The 21,668-nt window shown below is 41.1% G+C and overlaps 1 protein-coding gene across 4 annotated transcripts; it reads left to right on the top strand.

Annotated features, from left to right (window-relative positions):
- The first annotated feature begins 1,438 nt into the window (after window positions 1-1,438).
- pds5a (PDS5 cohesin associated factor A) lies at window positions 1,439-21,655 on the top strand. 4 transcript variants are annotated; one of them, XM_034585702.1, is made up of 33 exons: window positions 1,439-1,633; window positions 2,571-2,723; window positions 8,229-8,432; window positions 8,767-8,853; window positions 9,259-9,356; window positions 9,478-9,604; window positions 10,355-10,435; window positions 10,591-10,731; window positions 11,047-11,162; window positions 11,521-11,615; window positions 11,769-11,914; window positions 12,296-12,447; window positions 12,893-13,006; window positions 13,447-13,528; window positions 13,621-13,669; window positions 13,767-13,906; window positions 14,517-14,632; window positions 15,108-15,213; window positions 15,419-15,579; window positions 15,853-15,976; window positions 16,111-16,269; window positions 16,352-16,420; window positions 16,615-16,751; window positions 16,941-17,064; window positions 17,205-17,409; window positions 17,763-17,877; window positions 18,030-18,162; window positions 18,360-18,479; window positions 18,889-18,951; window positions 19,084-19,235; window positions 19,324-19,405; window positions 19,508-19,767; window positions 20,493-21,655. In XM_034585702.1, the coding sequence occupies exons 2-33, from the start codon at window positions 2,610-2,612 to the stop codon at window positions 20,494-20,496; spliced, it is 3,876 nt and encodes a 1,291-aa protein (XP_034441593.1). In that variant the 5' UTR covers window positions 1,439-1,633; window positions 2,571-2,609; the 3' UTR covers window positions 20,497-21,655. The 4 variants fall into 4 exon arrangements, with proteins under 4 accessions (XP_034441593.1, XP_034441610.1, XP_034441602.1 ...); XM_034585719.1 differs by having other exon boundaries at window positions 1,597-1,870; window positions 20,493-20,907; XM_034585711.1 differs by lacking the exon at window positions 1,439-1,633 and adding an exon at window positions 1,659-1,965 and having other exon boundaries at window positions 20,493-20,907.
- The last annotated feature ends 13 nt before the right edge of the window (window positions 21,656-21,668 follow it).

The following is a 21,668-nucleotide window of genomic DNA, read 5'->3' as shown; positions in this document are numbered from 1 at the left end:
CAGGGCCAGGCATATTGAAATAGATTTAAGATCTAACTGAACTTTCACATGACAAAAAAAGTAAAAGTGTTAAGATATTTTTAGATTAAAGTCAAACCTTTAAAAATGCCAGTAACCAACGTTGATGCATATGACTGCTTTCACAAATTGTGAATACTACAGGATTCGTTTTCAGTTAGTTTATACAACACTGTGTGGTAATCAGGCTGCATTTCTGCAAACTGAAATAACTGGCAATGGACAAATGCAAGTTGATCAATGGTTGCACCATACGCTCCAAGTAAGTCGTGTTCTGGCAGCTCACATAGCTGTCAGTCACTCCTCCGACTTGATTTGATGGATCAGGGGATTTCAAATTTAGTCATGAAATGCAGACTGAAAATAAATCTTCCTCCTCTCAATTTCTTTTTTTGTTGGGCCCTAATATTCGTCTGTGCAAACATAATTTAAAAAAAAATCGCTGTCTATCAGCCCAGAAGCAACAAATGTCCAGATCTGATGGACTGTTTCACAAAATAAAAAAAAAACACAACTGGGAAATGTCAAATAAACAACTGAACCACAAAAATGATCACTGCCAAGATATTTATAGTAGTATTACAGGTTATAATAATAAATTAGATAAGATAAGACTTTATCAATCCTGAAGGGAATTATTGTGCCAGATTGCTCCAAGATTGCAGGATCAAACAATTCTAAAAATATAGGTGAAGATACAAATTAAAATGATATTGTAAACGATATAAAAATATAAAGTGTGTACTGAGTAATGCAGAAGCAGTGCCTAATAGTGGATAATAATAGAAATGAGAATAAAATAAGCAAGTTGCATGAGACAGAGACAATAATACTAAACTAAAGGACTATGGAATATGGGATATTGCACATGTCGTTGAATATTGTACATGATCTTGAAATAATATGATGAAAAAACCGTAACATTACACATATTGCACATAATGTTGAATGTTGCACATGAATGGTGATATTGCACATGAAAAAGAACAACAGAATAGCATTGTCCTTCTATTGTATATGCTGTTGGTGTTATATGTGGACTGTATATGTATAGATGGACTGCACTTTAACTCTGGTTTAACTCTCTTAACTGTGTAATATTCACTCTGTCTGTGCAGTACAATGGTTCATGTGCAATCCTTTCACTGTACATATTCTCACACCGCACATATTTTTCTTGTTTTTACACACTAAACCTTTAAGTATGGCCTGTTACTTATTGTTACTTACGGATGCCTTTTCTTTTTTTTTACTCTTGCTGCTGTAATATTGCAATTATCCCCATTGTGGGACTAATAAAGGATGATATTTTTGTATCTTATCTTCTGTGCAAAATGTTCCTGTATGCACGGGCCGCAAAGTTGGCCGCTATGGGAGATAATTTAAGAATAAATTCCTCGGTGAGCTGGAGAAACTAAACGATGAAGGGCAACAGTGAAGGGGCTGTTTGTTCCTCCCGCCATGAACGCGGTGGTGCAGTACTCCTAAGAGACCGAGGGGGGCGCCCTGCACCAGGTCTTCACTCAGACAGCACTGACTGAACGGACAGAGCTTTGTGCCGAAAACTAAAGCCAACCTGTGTCAGACTAATGAATTAACACGGCCCACTTCAGAGGTAAATACTGCCGACGGGACGCCGGGGGAACGTGTCGGGCGGGTTCGGCTGCACTTGTGTGTCTGGAAACCGACTAATTCCTGCATTTGCTGCGGTGTTGTAAAAAGCCTCCGTGGGGGCAAGTTGGTGGTGAGAGGAGGGTTCAGGGCGACGGTAGCAGCAGCAGCAGCCCTTCTCCGCCTGGGAACTAGCGGCGGCGCGGAGCGATGCGTCGAAGTTGAGAAAAGACCGTAACAAGTAAATAAGCGTCGTTTTGAAACTTTACAAAGTAGTTGCGTGGGTCGACCAGCTCGGGAGCTGACCACGAGCACAGCGGCGCGAGGCAGCGATCGGTAGATACTTCACTTCCTCTGTGGTTGTGTGTAGCTGGAGATGTGATGGGTACCAGAGTAGTTTGAGGCCTAGGCTAAGCGGAGTGGGCTAGCACGGTTAGCTCGCACGGCTAACGTGCATTAGCCGCTCGCCGCTAACACGACTTCCTTCCCGCAAAATGTTAGCCGTTAGCCAACAATGTTTGCACTGCAACCAGCTAGCTTGTCTGATAACCCGTGTGACAGTAGACGCACAGCAGCGGGTTCAAAGTGGGTTTACAACAACTGAGCAGTTTAGAGGCACGGACGGTTAGCGAAATGACAGCGGAGCTCGTTTCTGGGGCCACACGGCGTTTGATTCGAGACATTTGCGGAAAATATGGAGCTGATGTTTAGCTGGGGGATTTTTAGCATATAAGCTAATAATATGTACAGTGTTGGTTTAATGGAGGCTTTCTGTTTGGGAAGTTTTCCGGATCAGGATGTCGTTGAATGTTGACTCGCGGTTTTGACTATTTTAGTGGGTAAACACTGGTGATTGGTAAATGACAATGGTGCTTAAAACGAGGTTTTTGGGTAAGTGCGGGTAGCATGGTTGTGTTGAACTTTTGTTTTCCGACCCATAGAGGCCAGTAGAAGACCGTGTGGATTGTAGATCAACAAGCATGGAGTTCCCGCAACAGCAGAAACCGGCGGGGGACGGAAAGATCACCTACCCTCCTGGAGTAAAAGAGATCACGGATAAAATCAGCAACGATGAGGTGGTCAAGCGATTGAAGGTATGTTGATGCGGTTTCCTGGTCTCACCACACGTCTACTCAAAGCCTGCAAGCCTGGTCTCACAGTGTCCAGCCCCTGGCACTGTACCAAACCTCTCTAACTTTGTCAACTACAGGGTATTAAGTAATAAGAGGCCCCAGGCTTTTGGCAGCCTGTTTCCCCATTCCTCTGCTTTCTCTCTGTCTGTACAGCAGCACTCATGATCACCTTATCACTACCACAGTGTTCTGATGTCCTTAAACATGAGCTTGACATGATACAAAACAAGAGATAGTAGCCTCCAGAAGTCGAAGGCTCCAACTTTTCCAGCCCTTAGTCATATTCCCATAAGCCAGGAACAATTGGTCTATCCCAAAATGTGATTACAAATAAGCAAACATTGAACAGTTGAGCTTTTTTTACTCCATGATATAAAAACAAGGACAGATGGAAGAAAACATGTGCACTCTAGGAATTGATAATATTCGACATTCTGTTGAACTGAAGTAGTCAGAGGACTAAAATCAGTTTAACCGCATGTTCAATCTTAAATTCAAAATACAGATGCGTAACATATTTAGAGGTAGAACCTAAAAAATTAGTCAACAGAATAATAATCACCCCATCCAATGGTCATGGGGGGGCCACTGAATGATGTGAATCATATATTATGACCTACGCAGTCACCAGATCTAAATCCAATTTGAACACCTATAGGAGAGTTTGTTTATTGAAAATTCACAAAAATGTCCCATGAAACTAACTCCAGGTCCAGCTCCCTGAATTCAATCTGCACCAAAGCCACTGTGTTCTTCCTTGGCTGACACACCCACCTAATTTCAATAAAATACACTCCGTAGTGTTTGCGGCATCCCCTTGACAAACAAGTGAGTAGGCCAACTTCATCAGCTGATATTTGCTGATTTCAGGTATATTGTTTTTGGCATGTGTTGTTAGATATGCACTGTTAATGAACTCCATTGTTTACAATATTCTCAGCACTGTTTGCTGTACATTTAGCAGAATAACATGACAGCCGAGCAGGCAGAGTCTAGAGGTGTCCTCTCGTTAAGATGCTAACTGGTGTTATCATTTGTCCTGAGTTTTCCGACCAAAAGTAGACAACTCTTAGTATAAGTGTGCATGAACCCGAGACAAATGGAGGACACATTTTAGATCAGATCTTTCAGACCACAGTGGTCTGTGACGCATGTGGATACATTGTACACACCTGGTATTAACTTCTGTCCGGAGAGATTCGATCACAAGTGGCATTAAAATGCGCCCTGAATGTGTCTCCTCTGACCGCTTGTGATTAGATCTCACTTTCTCGGTGTGTGTGTGTGTGTGTGTGTGTGTGTGTGTGTGTGTGTGTGTGTGTGTGTGTGTGTGTGTGTGTGTGTGTGTGTGTGTGTGTGTGTGTGTGTGTGTGTGTGTGTGTGTGTGTGTGTGATGAGTCAGGAGAGTCTGAATGAATCTCGTGCAGCTGTGAAGAAAGATTTTACCAATATAAGGAAAATATCGATCATTATGTGGTGATCAGTGCTGATATTGTGGTGGTGGTTACAAACAAATCAATGAGAAAAAAGAGAGGAAGTCAGCTGATTAGGAGGTCCTTCATATGTGGCCCAAGGACAGATTCCACAAGAATGTGGAGACATTTGGCCCAGACCACCTCTGAATGTGGTATTGCATGATCAGATCACTATCTGATCTGAGTGCCTTTACACCTGTACTTGAAGCGGTTCACTTGTGATCGGATCACTAAAACCACATGTTAATACAGGAGGTCCATTTAGTGCTGGCAAGACAGTGTGCGATGTGTTCACTGGAAATACTGACACCAAGAGAATGAAGTTCAGAGGGGAACTGTAGAATGAGGTGATAATTCTCTCCAAGTTAATTTCCCATACCTACTGTGCCTTTTAAGTAACATGTGAGGTTGGAATCATTTGACTTTTCAACTAGAAGGGTCCTCTGATAGAGCATTCCCACTGCTAAGGCTAATGTCCCATCTCGCCATGTCAAAGCAGTCTTTCCAATTACTTATCTAGACAGTGGCGTCCCACCACACCCTCATTTTACCTGCCATAGTTTAATAATGAATACAATATCTCTAACTTGGTCTTTTTCTCCATTGCTGCATTGTATAGATCAGAACAGCGCTATTTGCTGCTTGCTCACTTGCACACTCTTGCTATCTTCCATAAAGTGGTTACTGTCCATGTAGAGCCAGTCAGACCTCATTATTTCAGCTGCGCTGTTACCCACGAGTGCCATGTAACGCAGTTCTCTCTCACACATGAGAACTTGTCTTTCACTCATAAGTCTGTGTACCTGTGTACTTGGAATCTGATGTGCGTGAGAGTGATGTTCATGCATGTCTCGTCCTGCCACTGCTATTGATTGAATTAATTTTGTGGGAAATGCTGCAAAGTAAGACAAAATTCCTGGATCTGCTCTGAAATTGAATGGAAAGAAAAAGGAAAGATCCGGTACCATACCACAGATCTGCCCGTAGTTTTTGCATAATCCTGCTAATTAACAGACTAACAAAACCGAAACTTTCTTGGCAGAGCTTTCAGCAACATTTGATGCTATTCACCCCTCATGACAACTGTAGGAACTTAGTCAACATAAGTCAAAACTCGCCATGTACCTGATAGCCAAATATACCACAGGGATGGGCGGCAGGGTACAATTCTCATAAAAATTGCAGCTTTTGTTCTCCGATAATAAATAATGATAAATCAATTTTTGTAGGTCATTGATAACATTGTCGTAGTGAAACAGGCTGAACCCGAGGGCTCAGTGCAGCACTCAGACAGTCTGCAGCATTCACTCAAGATATCTGGTCGTGTGGGAGGAAATGGTTGTTGGTTTTGAGTTTATCAGCTGATATCAGAGCTGCTTGCCTGAATTGCATCGTTAAATTGTGGTGAACATTTGACTGAACATCTTGCAGACAGTTGAAAACATGTCAGTTATATTTTCAAGCTGAGCTAAAACTGTGTCCCGATAAGTGTCTCCCCTAGGTTGACATCTTATTTGAGGGGGAAGGCAGTGGGTTCAGAGATGCATGCACACTCTGCAGCTCAGCAGGCTCACACACTCGGATCTGTAGTGTTCGCTGTCTCCACCGGCTGTGTTGTGACTGTTTCTGTGAAGACCAGCAGAAGTGTGTTTGTATATGTGTGTAGGAGTGAGTGTGGTGCTCTGCAGTTTGCTGGAGCTGTTGGCCCATCCCCCACCCCAGCTGGCTGCCTGGCTGTTGAGCCAGCTCCACTGCTGTGCTCCAATGTGCAATCTCTCACTCTGAAACACACACACTCTCACTTTTTCGCTCAGGCGTCTTCCACACTAATACGTGTTAGTTTAAAAACAGCATTTTAATACTAAAATAATCTCTGTCCAGCCAAGCGTTTTAGCTGCTAATCAAAAGTATTTACTTCTATATACCAACACCTGATGGATATCACATGTCCATTCTTGTACACTGGGCATGCTCGTGCCAGTGTAAACAGGAAGTAGATTGTTAATCTGCAATCAGTTCCTTAGTTGCAGAAAATACTACAAAGGAGGGACAGCAATGGTGAAAAGTAAGACCAGGGGGGATTTATTTTCTTGGACCCATGACCAGGGGGAACTACTGACAGTAAACATTAGCAATGTTTTACATTCACCGCTAGCAGCTGTGTCCTGAGTGGCCCCAATCAGGATTCAGGAAGTGAATGCGGGTGATTGCATCATCATGAGTCTCCTGGTTCTCATCTTTCTCTTGAAAGAACCAAATTCTGCTTTTCTTTACAGACAAGCTCTTAAGTCACAAGTGACTTATAACTGATGTGGTCTGATTATAATGTGCTCTTTCCTAAACTACAGTGAATATCAGTTTTTGCATCCAACTTCCTGTTTGTTACTGTTTCTTCCCTGTTTCTTCTTTGACCATAACATTCTAATCGCATCCCGATAAACAGTGGATGTAGTACGACAACTGGACCCAGTGATCTAAGATGGCATCCCATCCATTCTAGAAAAAATTGCTCCCTGGGTACATATGAAAATGTTAGTTACTGCTCCTGTGTTTTTGAGGCCATAGTCTTTATGTCCTTCTTGTTCACTTACATGATTCAAAACAGCCAGGTGATGGACGGGTTTTGATAGGGATATTGATTTTTGGGGAGCATTATGAAAAGACAATATAAACAATACATTTTTCTTCTGTGTGACCAAGATATAAACACAGCAAGTTTTTGTTGTTGGCAATGATCCCTGTAGATCAACCAGGGCTCCAGATGAACTGGTGCACATGACTTTTCCATTTAGGTGCACCCACAACTTTTCACTGTACCTTTTGGCATCACAATAATACACCTATTATACCTTTTCTTGACAGTTTAATTATTAATCGATGATGTTGACTCATGAATCTGGATCGTTCCAGTCACTTAAACACTGATGTCCTGGCAGTGTGCGTCTCGTGTTGTGTGTATGTTGGACTTATTTTTCAATGAGTTTAAATAACACATACTCTTAATAATATAAACTCTTAAGCTAAACAAACAAAAACAAAGTAAACTTCAGGACTGTTCAGATCCTAATAACTTGTGATTAATGTTGTTGTTTATTGTTTAAGTGTAAATTCAAAAAATACTCATTCACGTTGCTGAACTCTCCTCTCTTATCTCTACTACACTGTCCGTTTGTCTGTGTGTGTGTGTGTGGGGGGTGGGGGTGGCCCGTGGACTGTGTGTGTAAACTCTGCAGATTAGAGGAGAGAGAGGCGATTCGTCTTGATCAAATACAGAGACACCAGTTAAATGTTAGCCGCTCCGGTGCGACCAAGGAAAATGTTTAGTCGCACCTCACAGATTTTTGGTTGCATGTGCACTTTGGAGCCCTGTCAACAATATGTAAATATCAGCCAGGTCAATTCATCAGCCTATTGCTAGTTTAAAGTAATGTCATGGTAAAAATGTTTGAGCTTTTTATTTTATTTTTGGGGGGGATATAGTGTCTTAATTGTTATTTTACAAAGCAAATATGATGCTCACAAAACATAATCATTTGTTTTTTCATTCATTTCTTTTAAAACGACTGGGGCACATGACATGCAATTCCAACTGTGGCCACAATACTACAATCTTCTCTAAGGCACTCGCTGTTCCTCGAGGTTGATTAAAACAACTACAGCAGCCCAAAATAATGAGCCGTTGCAGTTCTCGTTATTCAGCCATTCAAGCAGATTCTCTCTGGGTTTAAAAAAATGTTGTTTGCCTCTTTTTGAAGTGGCATTTTCCAGCTCGATCACTACTTTGTAATTTCAGTATTCTATGACAGAGTAGAAGAGAGATGACCCTGTCCAAACCTTCTGCCACAACAGCTTTACGCTAATACTTCTGTGGCAAGCAATTGGCAAAACACTGAGGACACTGGACAACTTCATGTTGTCAAAACCTTTGATTCACTATTCTTATCAAAATGCTTCCCATCTCACCCTCCTTTCTGGTTGCTCTGGTTCGCAGATGGTGGTGAAGACCTACATGGACATGGATCAAGACTCTGAAGAGGAAAAGCAACAGTATCTCAACCTAGCACTCCATCTCGCTTCAGAGTTCTTCCTCAGGAACCCAAACAAAGATGTACGGCTACTGGTGGCCTGCTGTCTGGCTGACATCTTCAGGATCTATGCTCCTGAGGCCCCCTACACCTCCCACGACAAACTCAAGGTTAGAAACTGGGCAAATTTCTAGATTCTCAATCAACTTACTTAGCACTAACCCCAAGGAAATACATTTCAAAACCAATCCAAGGTTCACACATGTGCTTATTTTAGCAGTTGAAATTACATTTCATTTAGCTGATGCTTTTTGAAATGTCAACTGTCTAAATATGAAAATAAAGTCCTTGCTGCTGTATTAATATAGACCACTATGTGCAATATTTCTTTTACTTTATCAATAGTAAATGTATTTCATGCTCATTGGTTTATTGATGCAACTTAGAGATATCATCAGTGATGTAACCTGGGGGTCATCAAATTGTTTTCCGTTTTTTCTCCAGGACATCTTCCTTTTCATCACCAGACAACTGAAGGGGCTGGAAGACACCAAGAGCCCTCAGTTCAACAGATACTTCTACCTGCTGGAAGTAAGACGCTTATTCCGTAGAAAACAGAATAGGGGCTCAAGAACGGATACTACTTTTGAAACAAATAATATGCAACTATTTTGACAATCAAACAATAAATCCAAAATATTTGTCTTTTTTTTTTTTAAGCAAAAATAATGTCATGCTACATATTCTCAGATGCCAGTTTCTTAAACGGACGGATTTGCTGCTTCTTTGTCTTTGTGCCTTATGGTTTGAGATTTTTGTGAAGTTGTCTTTGGCATTTTTGACATTTCATAGACCAAAAAATTATTTATCAAAATACAATCAGCACATTGCTAATGAAAATGGTACAAGTTGCTGTCCTACTTGTGTAATATGGATTGTGACAACATACTGTTGAATTGATGGCTGATGAAGGAATAACATTTTGTTTTTCTGTAGAACCTGGCATGGGTGAAGTCATACAACATATGTTTTGAACTGGAGGACTGCAATGAGATCTTCATCCAGCTTTTTAAATCACTCTTCACTGTCATCAAGTAAGGCCCTTATGTTCCACCCTAACCTTAACTGTTCGGTGTTTCAATGTTTTCTTAATGTCATCAGGTAACACCCGAGTGCAAAATGTCTGTCACAGTCTCTGTCCTTCTTTCTCCACAGTAACAGCCACAACCAGAAGGTTCAGATGCACATGATGGATCTGATGAGTTCTATCATCATGGAGGGAGACGGAGTCACACAGGAGCTGCTGGATACCATCCTTATTAACCTCATCCCTGCACACAAAGTGAGACACATACACACACACACATCTATTTATAACTTTATCATAATATTAATTATTTGTACTTATTTTTCATTGTTTGGTGTAATCGTGATGGTCATATTGGCGTTGTTTGTTTTTTTGCTGAAAAACATAAAATAGCTATTTGTAGTCTCTGATATACTGCGACTCTGGATTAAAGTCTATTGATAAAACTACAATTTTCAGCACTAAACCTCTGTTTATTATTTCTTAATTTACTTTGTGAGACTTGGGCTGAAAATCAACATGTTTGAGATTTCTTAGCATTCATTTTTTATTTTTGCTTTCCATCAATAAACCTCCTGAGCTCAGGACTCTTATGATGCTTAACTTGAATGAATGTCTTTTTTTTCTGTGCAGAAAAATTACAGTTGACATACATCTGATACCTGTACCATTTTTTGTTAGGAATTAGCCATTTTAATCACAGTAACAACCTCCCCACACGCAAATGTTGCACCACAACAAGATTAGGTGCATCTGAAATGCCAGAAACATCAACACTGAATCTCAAGATGATTGTGATTGGTTTAGAGAAATTCAAACAAACAAGAATGATAATAGGTTCAGACGGATAATTTTCCAGCACTGACACAGGTGCCGTGTAGATTGTCTGGCTGTGCGAGACTATATTCATCACTGAACAAAACCTGGGAAGTTCTGTGAATCTGTTGTGAGTGTTTGGGTACAAGATTGAAGGAGCTAATCAGTGTTTAACTTTACTTGTAACAGAATTTGAACAAGCAAGCATACGACCTTGCCAAGACTCTTCTGAAGCGAACTGTCCAGACCATAGAGACGTGCATCGCAAATGTGAGTAGCATCCTGATGTCTATTTATTTTCCCTCATGTCTCAATTATTCATTCTCAGGTTTACCCTGTGTTGTTGTTTCTCTGAACTTGTCCTCAGACTATGTCAACATAGATTGCTTTCTTTCTAACAGTGTTTATATTTTTTTCTTCCATAGTTCTTCAATCAGGTTTTAGTGATGGGCAAGTCATCAGTCAGTGACCTATCAGAGCACGTCTTTGACCTCATCCAGGAGCTGTTTGCCATCGACCCAATGCTGCTTACCTCTGTCATGCCACAGCTGGAGTTCAAACTTAAGGTATACAACAAACACACAACCCTAAAAATGGTTGTCCGCACATCAGACCAGCAGTTTCCGTTGATGCTTCTTAGGCAATGCATCAACGGAAACGGTGGGTCTGCATTGAAAACCATTGTTTATTTGTTATTTTTTCCACTGTTGACTGATTTTGTTTTGTAATATGAATCGTTTTTAAACCTCCACACTAATGACAGCCGTAGCAGGAGGTAATATGTTTTAAGGTTAGCCATCCGTCCATCCCGTTCTTTTGAAAGCAATATCTAATCAGTTGTAAAATAATTGTGTAAAATAAAATGTGTTCTGTGTTTGCAGAGCAATGATGGCGAGGAGCGTCTGGCTGTTGTACGGTTGCTAGCTAAGTTGTTTGGGGCCAAAGACTCGGAGCTGGCTTCACAGAACAGACCACTGTGGCAGTGCTTCTTAGGACGGTGAGTTACATGTGTGCACACAAACATACACACTCAGATATTAGTTAAGCCGATTTATTTCAACCATGAGAAACATGAGCAACATATCTTGTGACTGAGAGTGAAAAGATATTATACTAAATTTTGTCATTTGAGGTAACTAGAAGGAACTCTCATAGTCAGCTGACTAACTTAATACTTGAAGTGATGTTGCATATTCAATAAGAGAGCACACAAATGAGGAGTGGCCTTTCTTGTAAAACATTTGCTTAAGTTCTTAAAGAAACTGAATTTGCATGTCATCCATCAGTCACTTCTGCCTTAACCTGCTTCCTCACGACTCAGCTGAATTGTATGTGTAACTGCTTTTTTACTCCAGGTTCAATGACATCCACGTTCCAGTGAGGCTAGAGTGTGTAAAGTTTGCCAGTCACTGCCTCATGAACCACCCAGACCTGGCCAGAGACCTAACAGGTGTGCTCTTACTTAGAGTTTGTGTTCCTGAATCAGTACAAATCACTGAGTGTCTTCTTCACTTTTCTTCTTCTCTGAAATTATGTCCTTACTTTCACATTATCCTCTAGACAATATTGTGGTTACATGTCTTTCTCTTCTTTACCCAATCAGAGTTCTTAAAGGTGCGTTCCCATGACCCAGAGGAAGCCATCCGTCATGATGTCATTGTGACAATCATCAATGCTGGAAAGAAAGACCTCAACTTGGTCAACGACCAGCTGTTGGGCTTTGTACGGGAAAGGACTTTGGACAAGAGGGTGAGACAAATGTGCACTCACTCGTGGTGCATCAGTGCTGCAGATATCATTTTTATTTTTAGAGCCATGTAGGAAATAAATGATTGCCATTTTGGATAGCCGTAGATCAGTTGACTCGAGTTTCTTCATTCTGCTGATCAGCAGTCATGGACCTTGGAGACATTTGAAATACAATGTCGGAGTCCCTAACCACATCTCTCCCACATTAACATGTAGATTCTCATACAGTTTCAATGTATGTGTTTGTCTGAGAGTACGATCAGTGCAGCAATTTCCCTCAACACCAGATTCCTTCCCCCATAAAACAAGAAAATAGATTTTCCTTATCTAAATGTATTCCTGTCCTGACTGATGTGTTTTTTTTCCTCTCTTCCTCTACAGTGGCGCGTGCGTAAGGAGGCCATGATGGGCCTCGCTCAGCTTTATAAGAAATACTGTCTACACCACGAGGCCGGGAAGGAGTGTGCTCAGAAGATCAGCTGGATTAAAGACAAGCTGCTGCACATATATTATCAGAACAGCATAGATGACAAGTGAGAACATTCATACTCTACATTTAGACTGAAATAACTTTTAGAGAAGCAGGGACTTTGCATCTGATGTGTAATGCATTTTCTTCTATGAGCAGTCCGTAGGAAAGCTAAGTGTTGCAGTAATATTCGTGATGAAAACATCTTATTCAATCTCGGCCATAAAACTTGTTTTTGAAAGGTCAATTTTACAAATAAAGGGCAACGGTCACTGCGAAGATTTCACTTGAAGAATAAAGGCAGTGGAGTCTTATCAGAACTAAATATGTCTTTATTAATATTTTCTCTCTTGTGTTTTCATCACAAATTTGGTCTTAAATTTAATTCCTAGTAGAAACAAAATGTCTTAAATTTTACTTGTTTATAGCTGTAGAAACACAAAATGCCAAGTTTATCATTTTGAAGTGATAATAATATTGATTCCTTCCCTTGATGAACATTTCTACAGGTTATTAGTTGAGAAGATCTTTGCCCAGTACATGGTCCCTCACAGCCTGGACACGGAGGAGAAGATGAAGTGTCTCTACTACCTGTACGCCTGCCTGGACACAAATGCTGTCAAGTGAGTAAACCTGCAAAAACACACTTCTTCACATTTTAGATTGCACATACACCTACTGGCCTGTTTATTTTAATGCATATTTGCTATTAACACAGTTTCTATCCCCCAGGCATATAATGATTATTATGTCCATCTGTCTGTAATAGTTTCATTTCTGAAGCACAATTTGGATATTTCTAACTTCACAATTATGTCGATCAGGTTCTGAAGTGGTGCCTTTAGATATTTTTGGTTCCATTAAAAGTTTATTTGAGTTTATTTAATTTAAATTTTTTAAAGTAGAACTCAAAATCTGAACTGGATTTAAATGCAAGCAAGCCCAACCCTGTTTCTACACACAACATGAAAGCAAATGTCACAATACAGAGATATTGATCACTGCTTTTGTTTTGCCACCGCTCACTTGCTTTCTGCTCTTTCTGTTTGTTCGGTTCTCTCAGGGCTCTGAATGAGATGTGGAAGTGTCAGAACATGCTCCGAGGCCTCGTCAAAGAGCTGCTGGACCTTCACAAGCTGCCATTGGTGAGCTCGCACACAAAGCTGTCCGTCTCCTTCATGTCTTTTAAGGCCAATGTATCATCAAACCAATGACTTGTCGCTCTTTCCCCTGACAGTCTGAGGCCAATAACAACGCCATGTTTGGGAAGTTGATGAGTATTGCCAGTAAGTTGGAAACACACCATGATAAACAGAATTTCAAATCATACTGAAAGAGTAATTGTGTGGGCGGCATCCTTATCATTCTGTTCGGTCTTTCCAGAGAACCTGCCGGATGCAGGAAAGGCTCAGGACTTCATGAAGAGGTTCAACCAGGTTCTCGGTGAGGACGAGAAGCTCAGAGTGCAGCTGGAGATGCTCATCAGCCCGACCTGCTCCTGCAAACAGGCTGAGATCTGTGTGGTGAGAAGACACTGAATACTCATCCATCCTAGACTGGCAGACAGACGGACAGTCTTTGTCTCTTTTTATCACAGTTAAAGTTTGATTTTGAGCCTCATTTCTTCCCTGCTACCTCACTACCCCTTTCCATACGCACTGAAAATAGTTCCATTTATCTGTATTTTCAAGGTGCAGTCACAGAAAATGGGTTTGTATGGTAGTTGTAGGAAATTAAATCATGATACAACAGGAAAAGTGTCTTTAAAGTACTGCATTTCTTCAAAAATAATTCATACTTGATCTTGGTTTGCAATAAGAAAGCAAATCATGCAGCGTTTGTTTTTGTTTTTATTCTCATGTTAATCAGCTGTTACACCATTATAATGAACCTGGTGAGATCCCCTCTCATGTTGAAGTTTGTTGATCTTTAACTCGGTACAGCGCAAAGAAACAATAACTGATGTGTCATTCTTTCTGTTGTGTTTGAATTATAGTTGTCAGAATATGAAACCGTAATATGTGAAAGTTCTCAGATGTATTAATACAAACCTTGGTGTAAAAGGGTCTGCAGATATGAGCACAAATCCTTGAATGTTATTTTAAACGGTATTTCTGTTTGTACTGTGTGCAGAGGGAGATCACTCGTAAGCTGACGTTCCCCAAACAGCCCACCAACCCCTTCCTGGAGATGGTCAAGTTCCTGCTGGAGCGAATTGCTCCCGTCCACATCGACTCTGAGGCCATCAGGTCAGAAAACATGTCTTACTCCAGACGACAGTAATATTGATTAAATTTGAAAGGCCCCAAAATTCATAGTAAATCTTGTTCCATTATATGCGAGTGTACTTTGGTGCAATACACGAAACAGAGGCAAACCAGCAGTGTTTCCCCATCTCAGTGATAGTGATCTTTATGAACATTGTGTCTGTGTCATTGTGTAACAGCACGAACAGGCTTTTCTCATTCATTGAGACACCTAGTGGGGGTGAGGTGTAACTGCAGGCCTCAGTCAGGGCATACAATTAACCCTTTCTGCTTTGTGGAAAAACACCATGACAAAGGAAGAATTTGTACCAAATGACAAATGCTTAAATTGTACAGCATAACAATTTTTTTATTTTTTGCTTGCTACTATGTTTAGCACTTAGTTTTGTCTGTAAACTCAAAGGTTTTGATGAGTTTAATATAAAGATGGTAAAATATGAACTGTATTTTGTTTCAGTGCTCTGGTGAAGCTGCTGAACAAGTCCACTGAGGGCACAGCTGATGATGACGAGGAGGGTGTTACCCCTGACACAGCCATCCGCTCGGGCCTGGAGCTCCTCAAGGTACACGACACAGACCAAGCACAGAGGTTTCAAGTCTGGGAAAGTTCACCTTCATGTTGCAAATTATTGTGTATGGGAAAGAGCTTTAATGTAAGATAATTACTACTGTTGTGGTTAAGGGCTGGATTATATATTTCCCTGATACGTAATCTGATGAATGAATGTGAGAAAGTAATCTATATCGACCTTATTTCATTCCGTCTAGGTCCTGTCATTTACCCACCCCACAGCGTTCCACTCAGCAGAGACCTACGAGTCTCTGCTACAGTGTTTGAAGATGGAGGATGACAAAGTGGCAGAGGCAGCGATACAGATTTTCAGAAACACTGGACAAAAGATCGAGGCGGAGTTACAACAGATAAAATCGTAAGAGAACTATGAAAAGAGAAATTGATATGAAGTGAACATGTGCAAATAATCAATTCAGACTATATGTTGTGCTTGTGTTTAACATTTTTCTCAGGCAGAAGTATATCTACATTAAAATCTCTACCTAGTCAGACTATAAAAGGTTTCTTTTAAACAATTTAAGAGTCAACCTGTGTGATACTTGCGGCAGTACCAGTCCAGATGTTGACTGAATTAAATAAAGAGTCTGCTTTTATCCTTTATCCTTATGATATCTGTTAAATCCATCAGGACGCTGATTCCCATCCTGCATCAGAAAGCAAAACGTGGAACACCTCACCAGGCCAAGCAGGCTGTCCACTGTATCCATGCCATCTTTAACAACAAGGAAGTGCAGCTGGCACAGATTTTTGAGGTAGGAGACCATTTCCTAGCTGAACCTGCATGGGATCCGTCTTGTGTTCCAGACAGATGTTTTTTTGTTTTATCATGTCAGCTTGTATTGTCCTTGTTCAGATGTCCTGACCATGTGTTTTACCTCACCCCCAGCCTCTGTCACGTAGTCTGAACGCAGACGTCCCAGAACAGCTCATCACTCCCCTCGTGTCACTTGGCCACATCTCCATGCTGGCCCCAGATCAGTTTGCTTCACCAATGAAGTCCATTGTGGCTAACTTCATCGTGAAGGACCTGCTCATGAATGACAGAGTATGTGATGATCAACCTATTAACATGTATATTCATTGCACATTTATTGCACATCGTGACTGTCATGCCTTTGTATCTACAGTCGGTGGGAAACAAGAATGGTAAGCTGTGGACCACTGATGAGGAAGTCTCACCTGAAGTTCTAGCTAAGGTAAACAACAAACATCTTTTAATTATTTCGTTTAAGTCAAATGTGTGTAATTTGTATACTTCATGATTGCACATCCATGATGTAGTGTTGTGTGGTGGTGATTGTATAAAAAAATTTTAAAAAAAGGAAGATTGACTGTAAAGACGAAGGAGGATCAGTTTCTCTTATTATTTCCTTCTTTCCTCTTACCACAGGTGCAGGCCATCAAGCTGCTGGTGCGTTGGTTATTAGGAATGAAGAACAACCAATCCAAGTCGGCAAACTCCACCCTCCGTCTGCTGTCGGCCATGTTGGTCAGCGAGGGAGACCTCACAGAGCAGAAGAAGATCAGGTAGATCAGAGGTCAAAGATCACTGTGCTGAGTCAGAGTCATATGGAAGCTAACAGCTCCTTAGAAAAACAAATTCATTCATTAAAAAAAAAAAAAAAAAAATACTTAGGGAACACCTTTGCAAGTTATAAATGTATTCTGTCTTTCTTTGTTATTCACTTTTGCTTTGTTCTTCCTTCATCTTCACAGTAAATCAGACATGTCTCGCCTGAGGCTGGCCGCAGGTGGAGCCATTATGAAGTTAGCCCAGGAGCTGTGTTACCATGACATCATCACACCTGAACAGTTTCAGCTCTGCGGCCTTGTAATCAATGTCAGTCTCACCTTCACATCCTGTTTTCTAGTTTTAATGGGGAAAGAAACATTATCAATAGCCAGTAAACATTTTCTTTACTCTCTTATCCGAGTTGTGTCAATTGAGTTTCACTCCACTGTTTCTTGCTCTGTGTGCAGGATGAGTGCTACCAGGTTCGTCAGATCTTTGCTCAGAAGCTGCACCTGGCTCTTGTCAAACTGGTGCTTCCCCTCGAGTACTTGGCGGTGTTTGCCCTGTGTGCCAAGGACCCGGTGAAGGAGCGCCGCGCCCACGCCCGACAGTGCCTCCTCAAAAACATCTCCGTCCGCAGAGAGTTCATCAAACAAAACCCGATCGCTCAGGGTCAGTGTTCCTGAAACCTCACATGCTCCTTGATTACACATCCTGTCATTACAGAACACATAACATCTTCTTTATTGAACTGCATAGACTATAGTGGCCCCATGTGTCCAGTCAGGTGTCATTAGCACCATTCCAACCGCAAACAAAAACAATCTGTAAAATATGATTGAAGTGTGGCATTGAAGTTCATGGATGGTTTGTTCATTGGGTGCTTTATTAGATACATTGAGGGCTGCGTGATCTCATACAGTACAAATACAGGCAGGAGATTTGAGCAATAAACAGAAACATGGAGGAGTGTGAATGTGATTCAGAAGTTCTGTTACATTAAAATGAGTTCTTCTCTCTTTCAGAAAAACTCATCTCCCTCCTTCCTGAGTATGTCGTTCCCTATATGATCCACCTTCTGGCTCATGACCCAGACTTCACAAAACCACAGGAGTATGATCAGCTCAAAGACATCAAAGAGTGAGTTGGTTTTCTGTCTTATACAGCTGTTGATTTTTTATTTAGTTTCACATTTTCAACATTTATAATTTTAACTCTAAAAATGCTCAAATAATCACATGATCTCAGCAGTGATGTACAGCATGTTTATTGTGTGTTCTGATGCTGTTTAGATGCCTGTGGTTCATGCTGGAAGTGCTGATGACAAAGAACGAGAACAACAGTCACGCCTTTCTTAGGAAGATGGTGGAGAACATCAAACAGACCAAGGATGCACAGTGTCCTGAGGATGTAAAGGCCAATGAGGTACACACACACACATTGATAAATAAATGAAAGAAAGGGGATAACCTGCCACAATTAAGTTTAATAAAAGTTTGCATGATTTGAAACAAAATATTGTCCAAAGAGTTGTATGTTAATGGAGGGGGACCATTTTTTAACAAACAATGAATCACTGAGTTTGCATCCTAACAGTGTTTCTTGTGTTGCCATGGTTACAGAAGCTGTATATCGTCTGTGATGTCGCTCTCTTCGTCATCGCCAACAAGAGCACTGCATGTCACCTGGATTCTCCAAAAGACCCTGTCTTACCTCCCAAGTTCTTCATCCTACAAGACAAGGCAATAAACACACCAACCCACACACACACACACACAGGGACGTAGCGGTTGTAAAATATAACTGATATCTTTTTGCATTAGCTATATCGTCATACAAGCTTTAATCTTTGAATGATCGCAAATTCATGAAACAACCTTTCATACAACTTTTCACTTGACGGTGGCTGTTATGGGCGGTTACAGTACCACCTATTGGACTTGTTCAGAATCTGCAGCTAGTGAAAGATACACAGCAGCAATAACCAACACATTGTTTTATTTGCCAATTGACCAGCAAGACACCACAAGGTGGAATCGGCTGATACTGATGTTCTGCAGATAAATGGGTGCATCCCTACTTTGTGGTTGATATTTGTAGTGGAGCAGTTTATGCTAATCAAGTGTTCTGTTGTAATATATCTCTTCACAGGACTTCAAAAATGATAAAGAGTATCTGTTGACAGAGATGAGACAAATGCTGCTCAGTGGGAAGGTCAGTAAGAAACTTTCTGATTTCATAACCACTGCAAACTGTACTACTTCTGTCTAAGTGCTACATATAGAACATTGATGCAGACTGGAGTGGTATACTGAAGCCCACCCCTCCTTCCCTTTCTGTATTTAGCCTAAACCAGCTCCAGTGTTGGCGACTGTGAACAAACCTCTGACGGTACCAGGGAGGCGGATCTTCACTAAGGCCACCCCAGTCTCAGACACAGCCAGTAACACCAGCACCAACTCCTCTCCCCTGAGCTCCTCAACCATCAACAAGAACAGGTAATCACACATTCACTCACATATACACATAATCAGAAAACTGACTATTACAACAGTGATTATTTTCTAATGTGTCTTGTGGTAACAGCAACGCTGCCATCGAGTCATCAGAGAGCCGAGTACAGGAAAACAATGAGAACCCAACGATCAAGAACAACGAGGGGAAGAAGGTAATAGCTTATAAGCAACCACCAGGTGTCAACTGAAACTACACACATTCTCCAGTTTACAGCGGCGTTTTCTTAACTGAGCTATTTGTCCCCGTCTTTCAGGAGGAGCCGAGTCAAAATGCAACCCCCGATGCTGGGACAGAAGCGTCGCCTGTGAAGAGACGTGGTCGTCCACCTAAAACAGCTGCCACTCCTGGAGCTGAAAAGAAGGAAGCAGGGGCACCGACAGTGGGTGGAGCTGGCAGAGGCAGGAAGAGAGCGGCGGACTCCAACCCGTCTGCAGAATCCGTCAATATCAAGATGTCAAAACAGCAGCAGCAGCAGAACGACGAAGGGACAAAGAGACAGATTGACTTACAGAGGTAAGAAGGAGCTGAGGACAGAGCGAAGGGACGACACAAAGGTGGAATTTACCTCAGTAGCTTCATCATAAGTTGATATTAATATTTGCTCAAAGTTTATCCCCAGTCTGTCTTTTTAAGCAATAGGTAAAGAACAGCATCCCTCAGATAGGAACCTTTTCTCTCAGTAGGTGGCCATTTGTGAGCAGTGAGAGTGAAAAAGTGAGAAAGAGGGAGCCAGGAAAGGACACAGGGAGAGCAGCTGTAGGGACAGTTGCCCACCTCCTGGGCAGCGAGGGGGACACAGAGATGGAGCCTGAGTCCAGCCCTGAGGGTGTAACCTGTGACAGGAAGAACATAGAGAGATGCCCCCTCACACAAGAACAGACCAGCGGTGCAGCCAGGTCCAACCAAGACAACCAGGGAGATGCCAGGTTCCCAAGCAGGGGAGAGCCCAACAGTGGAGAGAGGGCAGGCGGACTGGCAGTGAGTTGGTTTTGTCACAGAATATCTGACACAGAACCTTCTGTGATGTGACATCTGTGCTGGATCACATCATGTAGAATCAACTTTGAATTGGTGGTTTACACGGATGTAACCAGGATTTCATTGAGGTTCAAATTCCCTCAGCACAATACTACCACCAAAATGGATTTAACTATTCAAATGACAGGTTTTTCCATCCCTGTGACAGTAGCAGAGATGTTAAAATGATGCAGAGATCAAACTTCTTCTTTGTCTTGCAGGTAAAGAGAAAACCGGTGAAGGGGAAATCAAGACTGTAGAGAACGGGCCATACTCTTCCTCGTAACCTTCCCAGCCCTACGCACATGCTCCTCTGACTCTTAAAGCTTTCCTGGATACATTATGGACCTTTCGTAAAAAAACACACATTAAGTATACAAACACACACTTACACTCACACCACCACTGACATCCTAGAAGGTTTTAAACACCTTGTAGTCTTGATTTAAAGTGCACTGTATGTAGGTGTTACTCAAAAAACATGTTATTTTCTTCCCTTTGTGTTTGTTGCTCTTTGCTTCTTTTGTGGAGCCGTTTTTAAAAAAAATAAGAAAAAAACAAAACAGGATGGACATTTTACAAACGTTTTAATCTGATTATGATTGTTGCTTATTAAATTCCCTGGGAAAAATCCTACTCCATGTCTTCTGACCTCTTCCTCGTCTTTTCTGTTGCATTTTTTTCCCCAGCTCACCAGATTTACTTAACACAGTTGATTATTATCATTTCTTTTGTAAATACCTATGTGCAGCTTTCCAGTTTAAATTTTTTGAATATCCAGTTAAAAATTGCAGCAAATGGTTAAAATATGGGAACATTAATGTATAAACGGATGTACCGGCACCAAAATTTTATAAACTTTGGTATGTTTAGGTTTCTAACTTTGGTATGTTTAGGTGCTTTAGCTCGGTTATAGCGTTACGAGGCAAGGTAGGAACTCTGGTTTCTTACCCGCCACCTGTAATTCTATTGAAAGGCCTTTTGATTAATTTCCAGTGTGTTCTCAGACTAATTTGAATTTTCAGACATTTCTAGAGACTGTGTTCTATGCTGTTGCCTCCTCGTCCCCTGGTCCAGGGGTCATAAATCGAGCTGGTTTTGAATTACCTTTTTGTTTTTTAACTGCTCAAGTCTTTGGAATGCATAAAAGAAATATTACTATACAAGTTTGTGTTCAGGATTTTGTTCCATCTTTTACAATGAAATATATTTTGTACTTCTGTCAGTTTTCCGTTGGGTTAAAGCCTGATTTTAGGCTTAGAGTGAGTGGAAACCTCTGTAGGTTGTCGAGGACAACTTATTTTTTATGTAGTTTAAAGTATGCCTATTCTCTTGATCATATTTAATTTTTTTTTTTTCAGAAAATAAATGCTTTTAGATGTTACTGTGTAGTGCGT

Source organism: Hippoglossus hippoglossus, chromosome 1 (assembly GCF_009819705.1).
Source record: "Hippoglossus hippoglossus isolate fHipHip1 chromosome 1, fHipHip1.pri, whole genome shotgun sequence".
NCBI lineage: Eukaryota > Metazoa > Chordata > Actinopteri > Pleuronectiformes > Pleuronectidae > Hippoglossus > Hippoglossus hippoglossus.
Note: the sequence above shows the minus strand (reverse complement) of the source record. Positions and strands in the feature narration are given on the sequence as shown.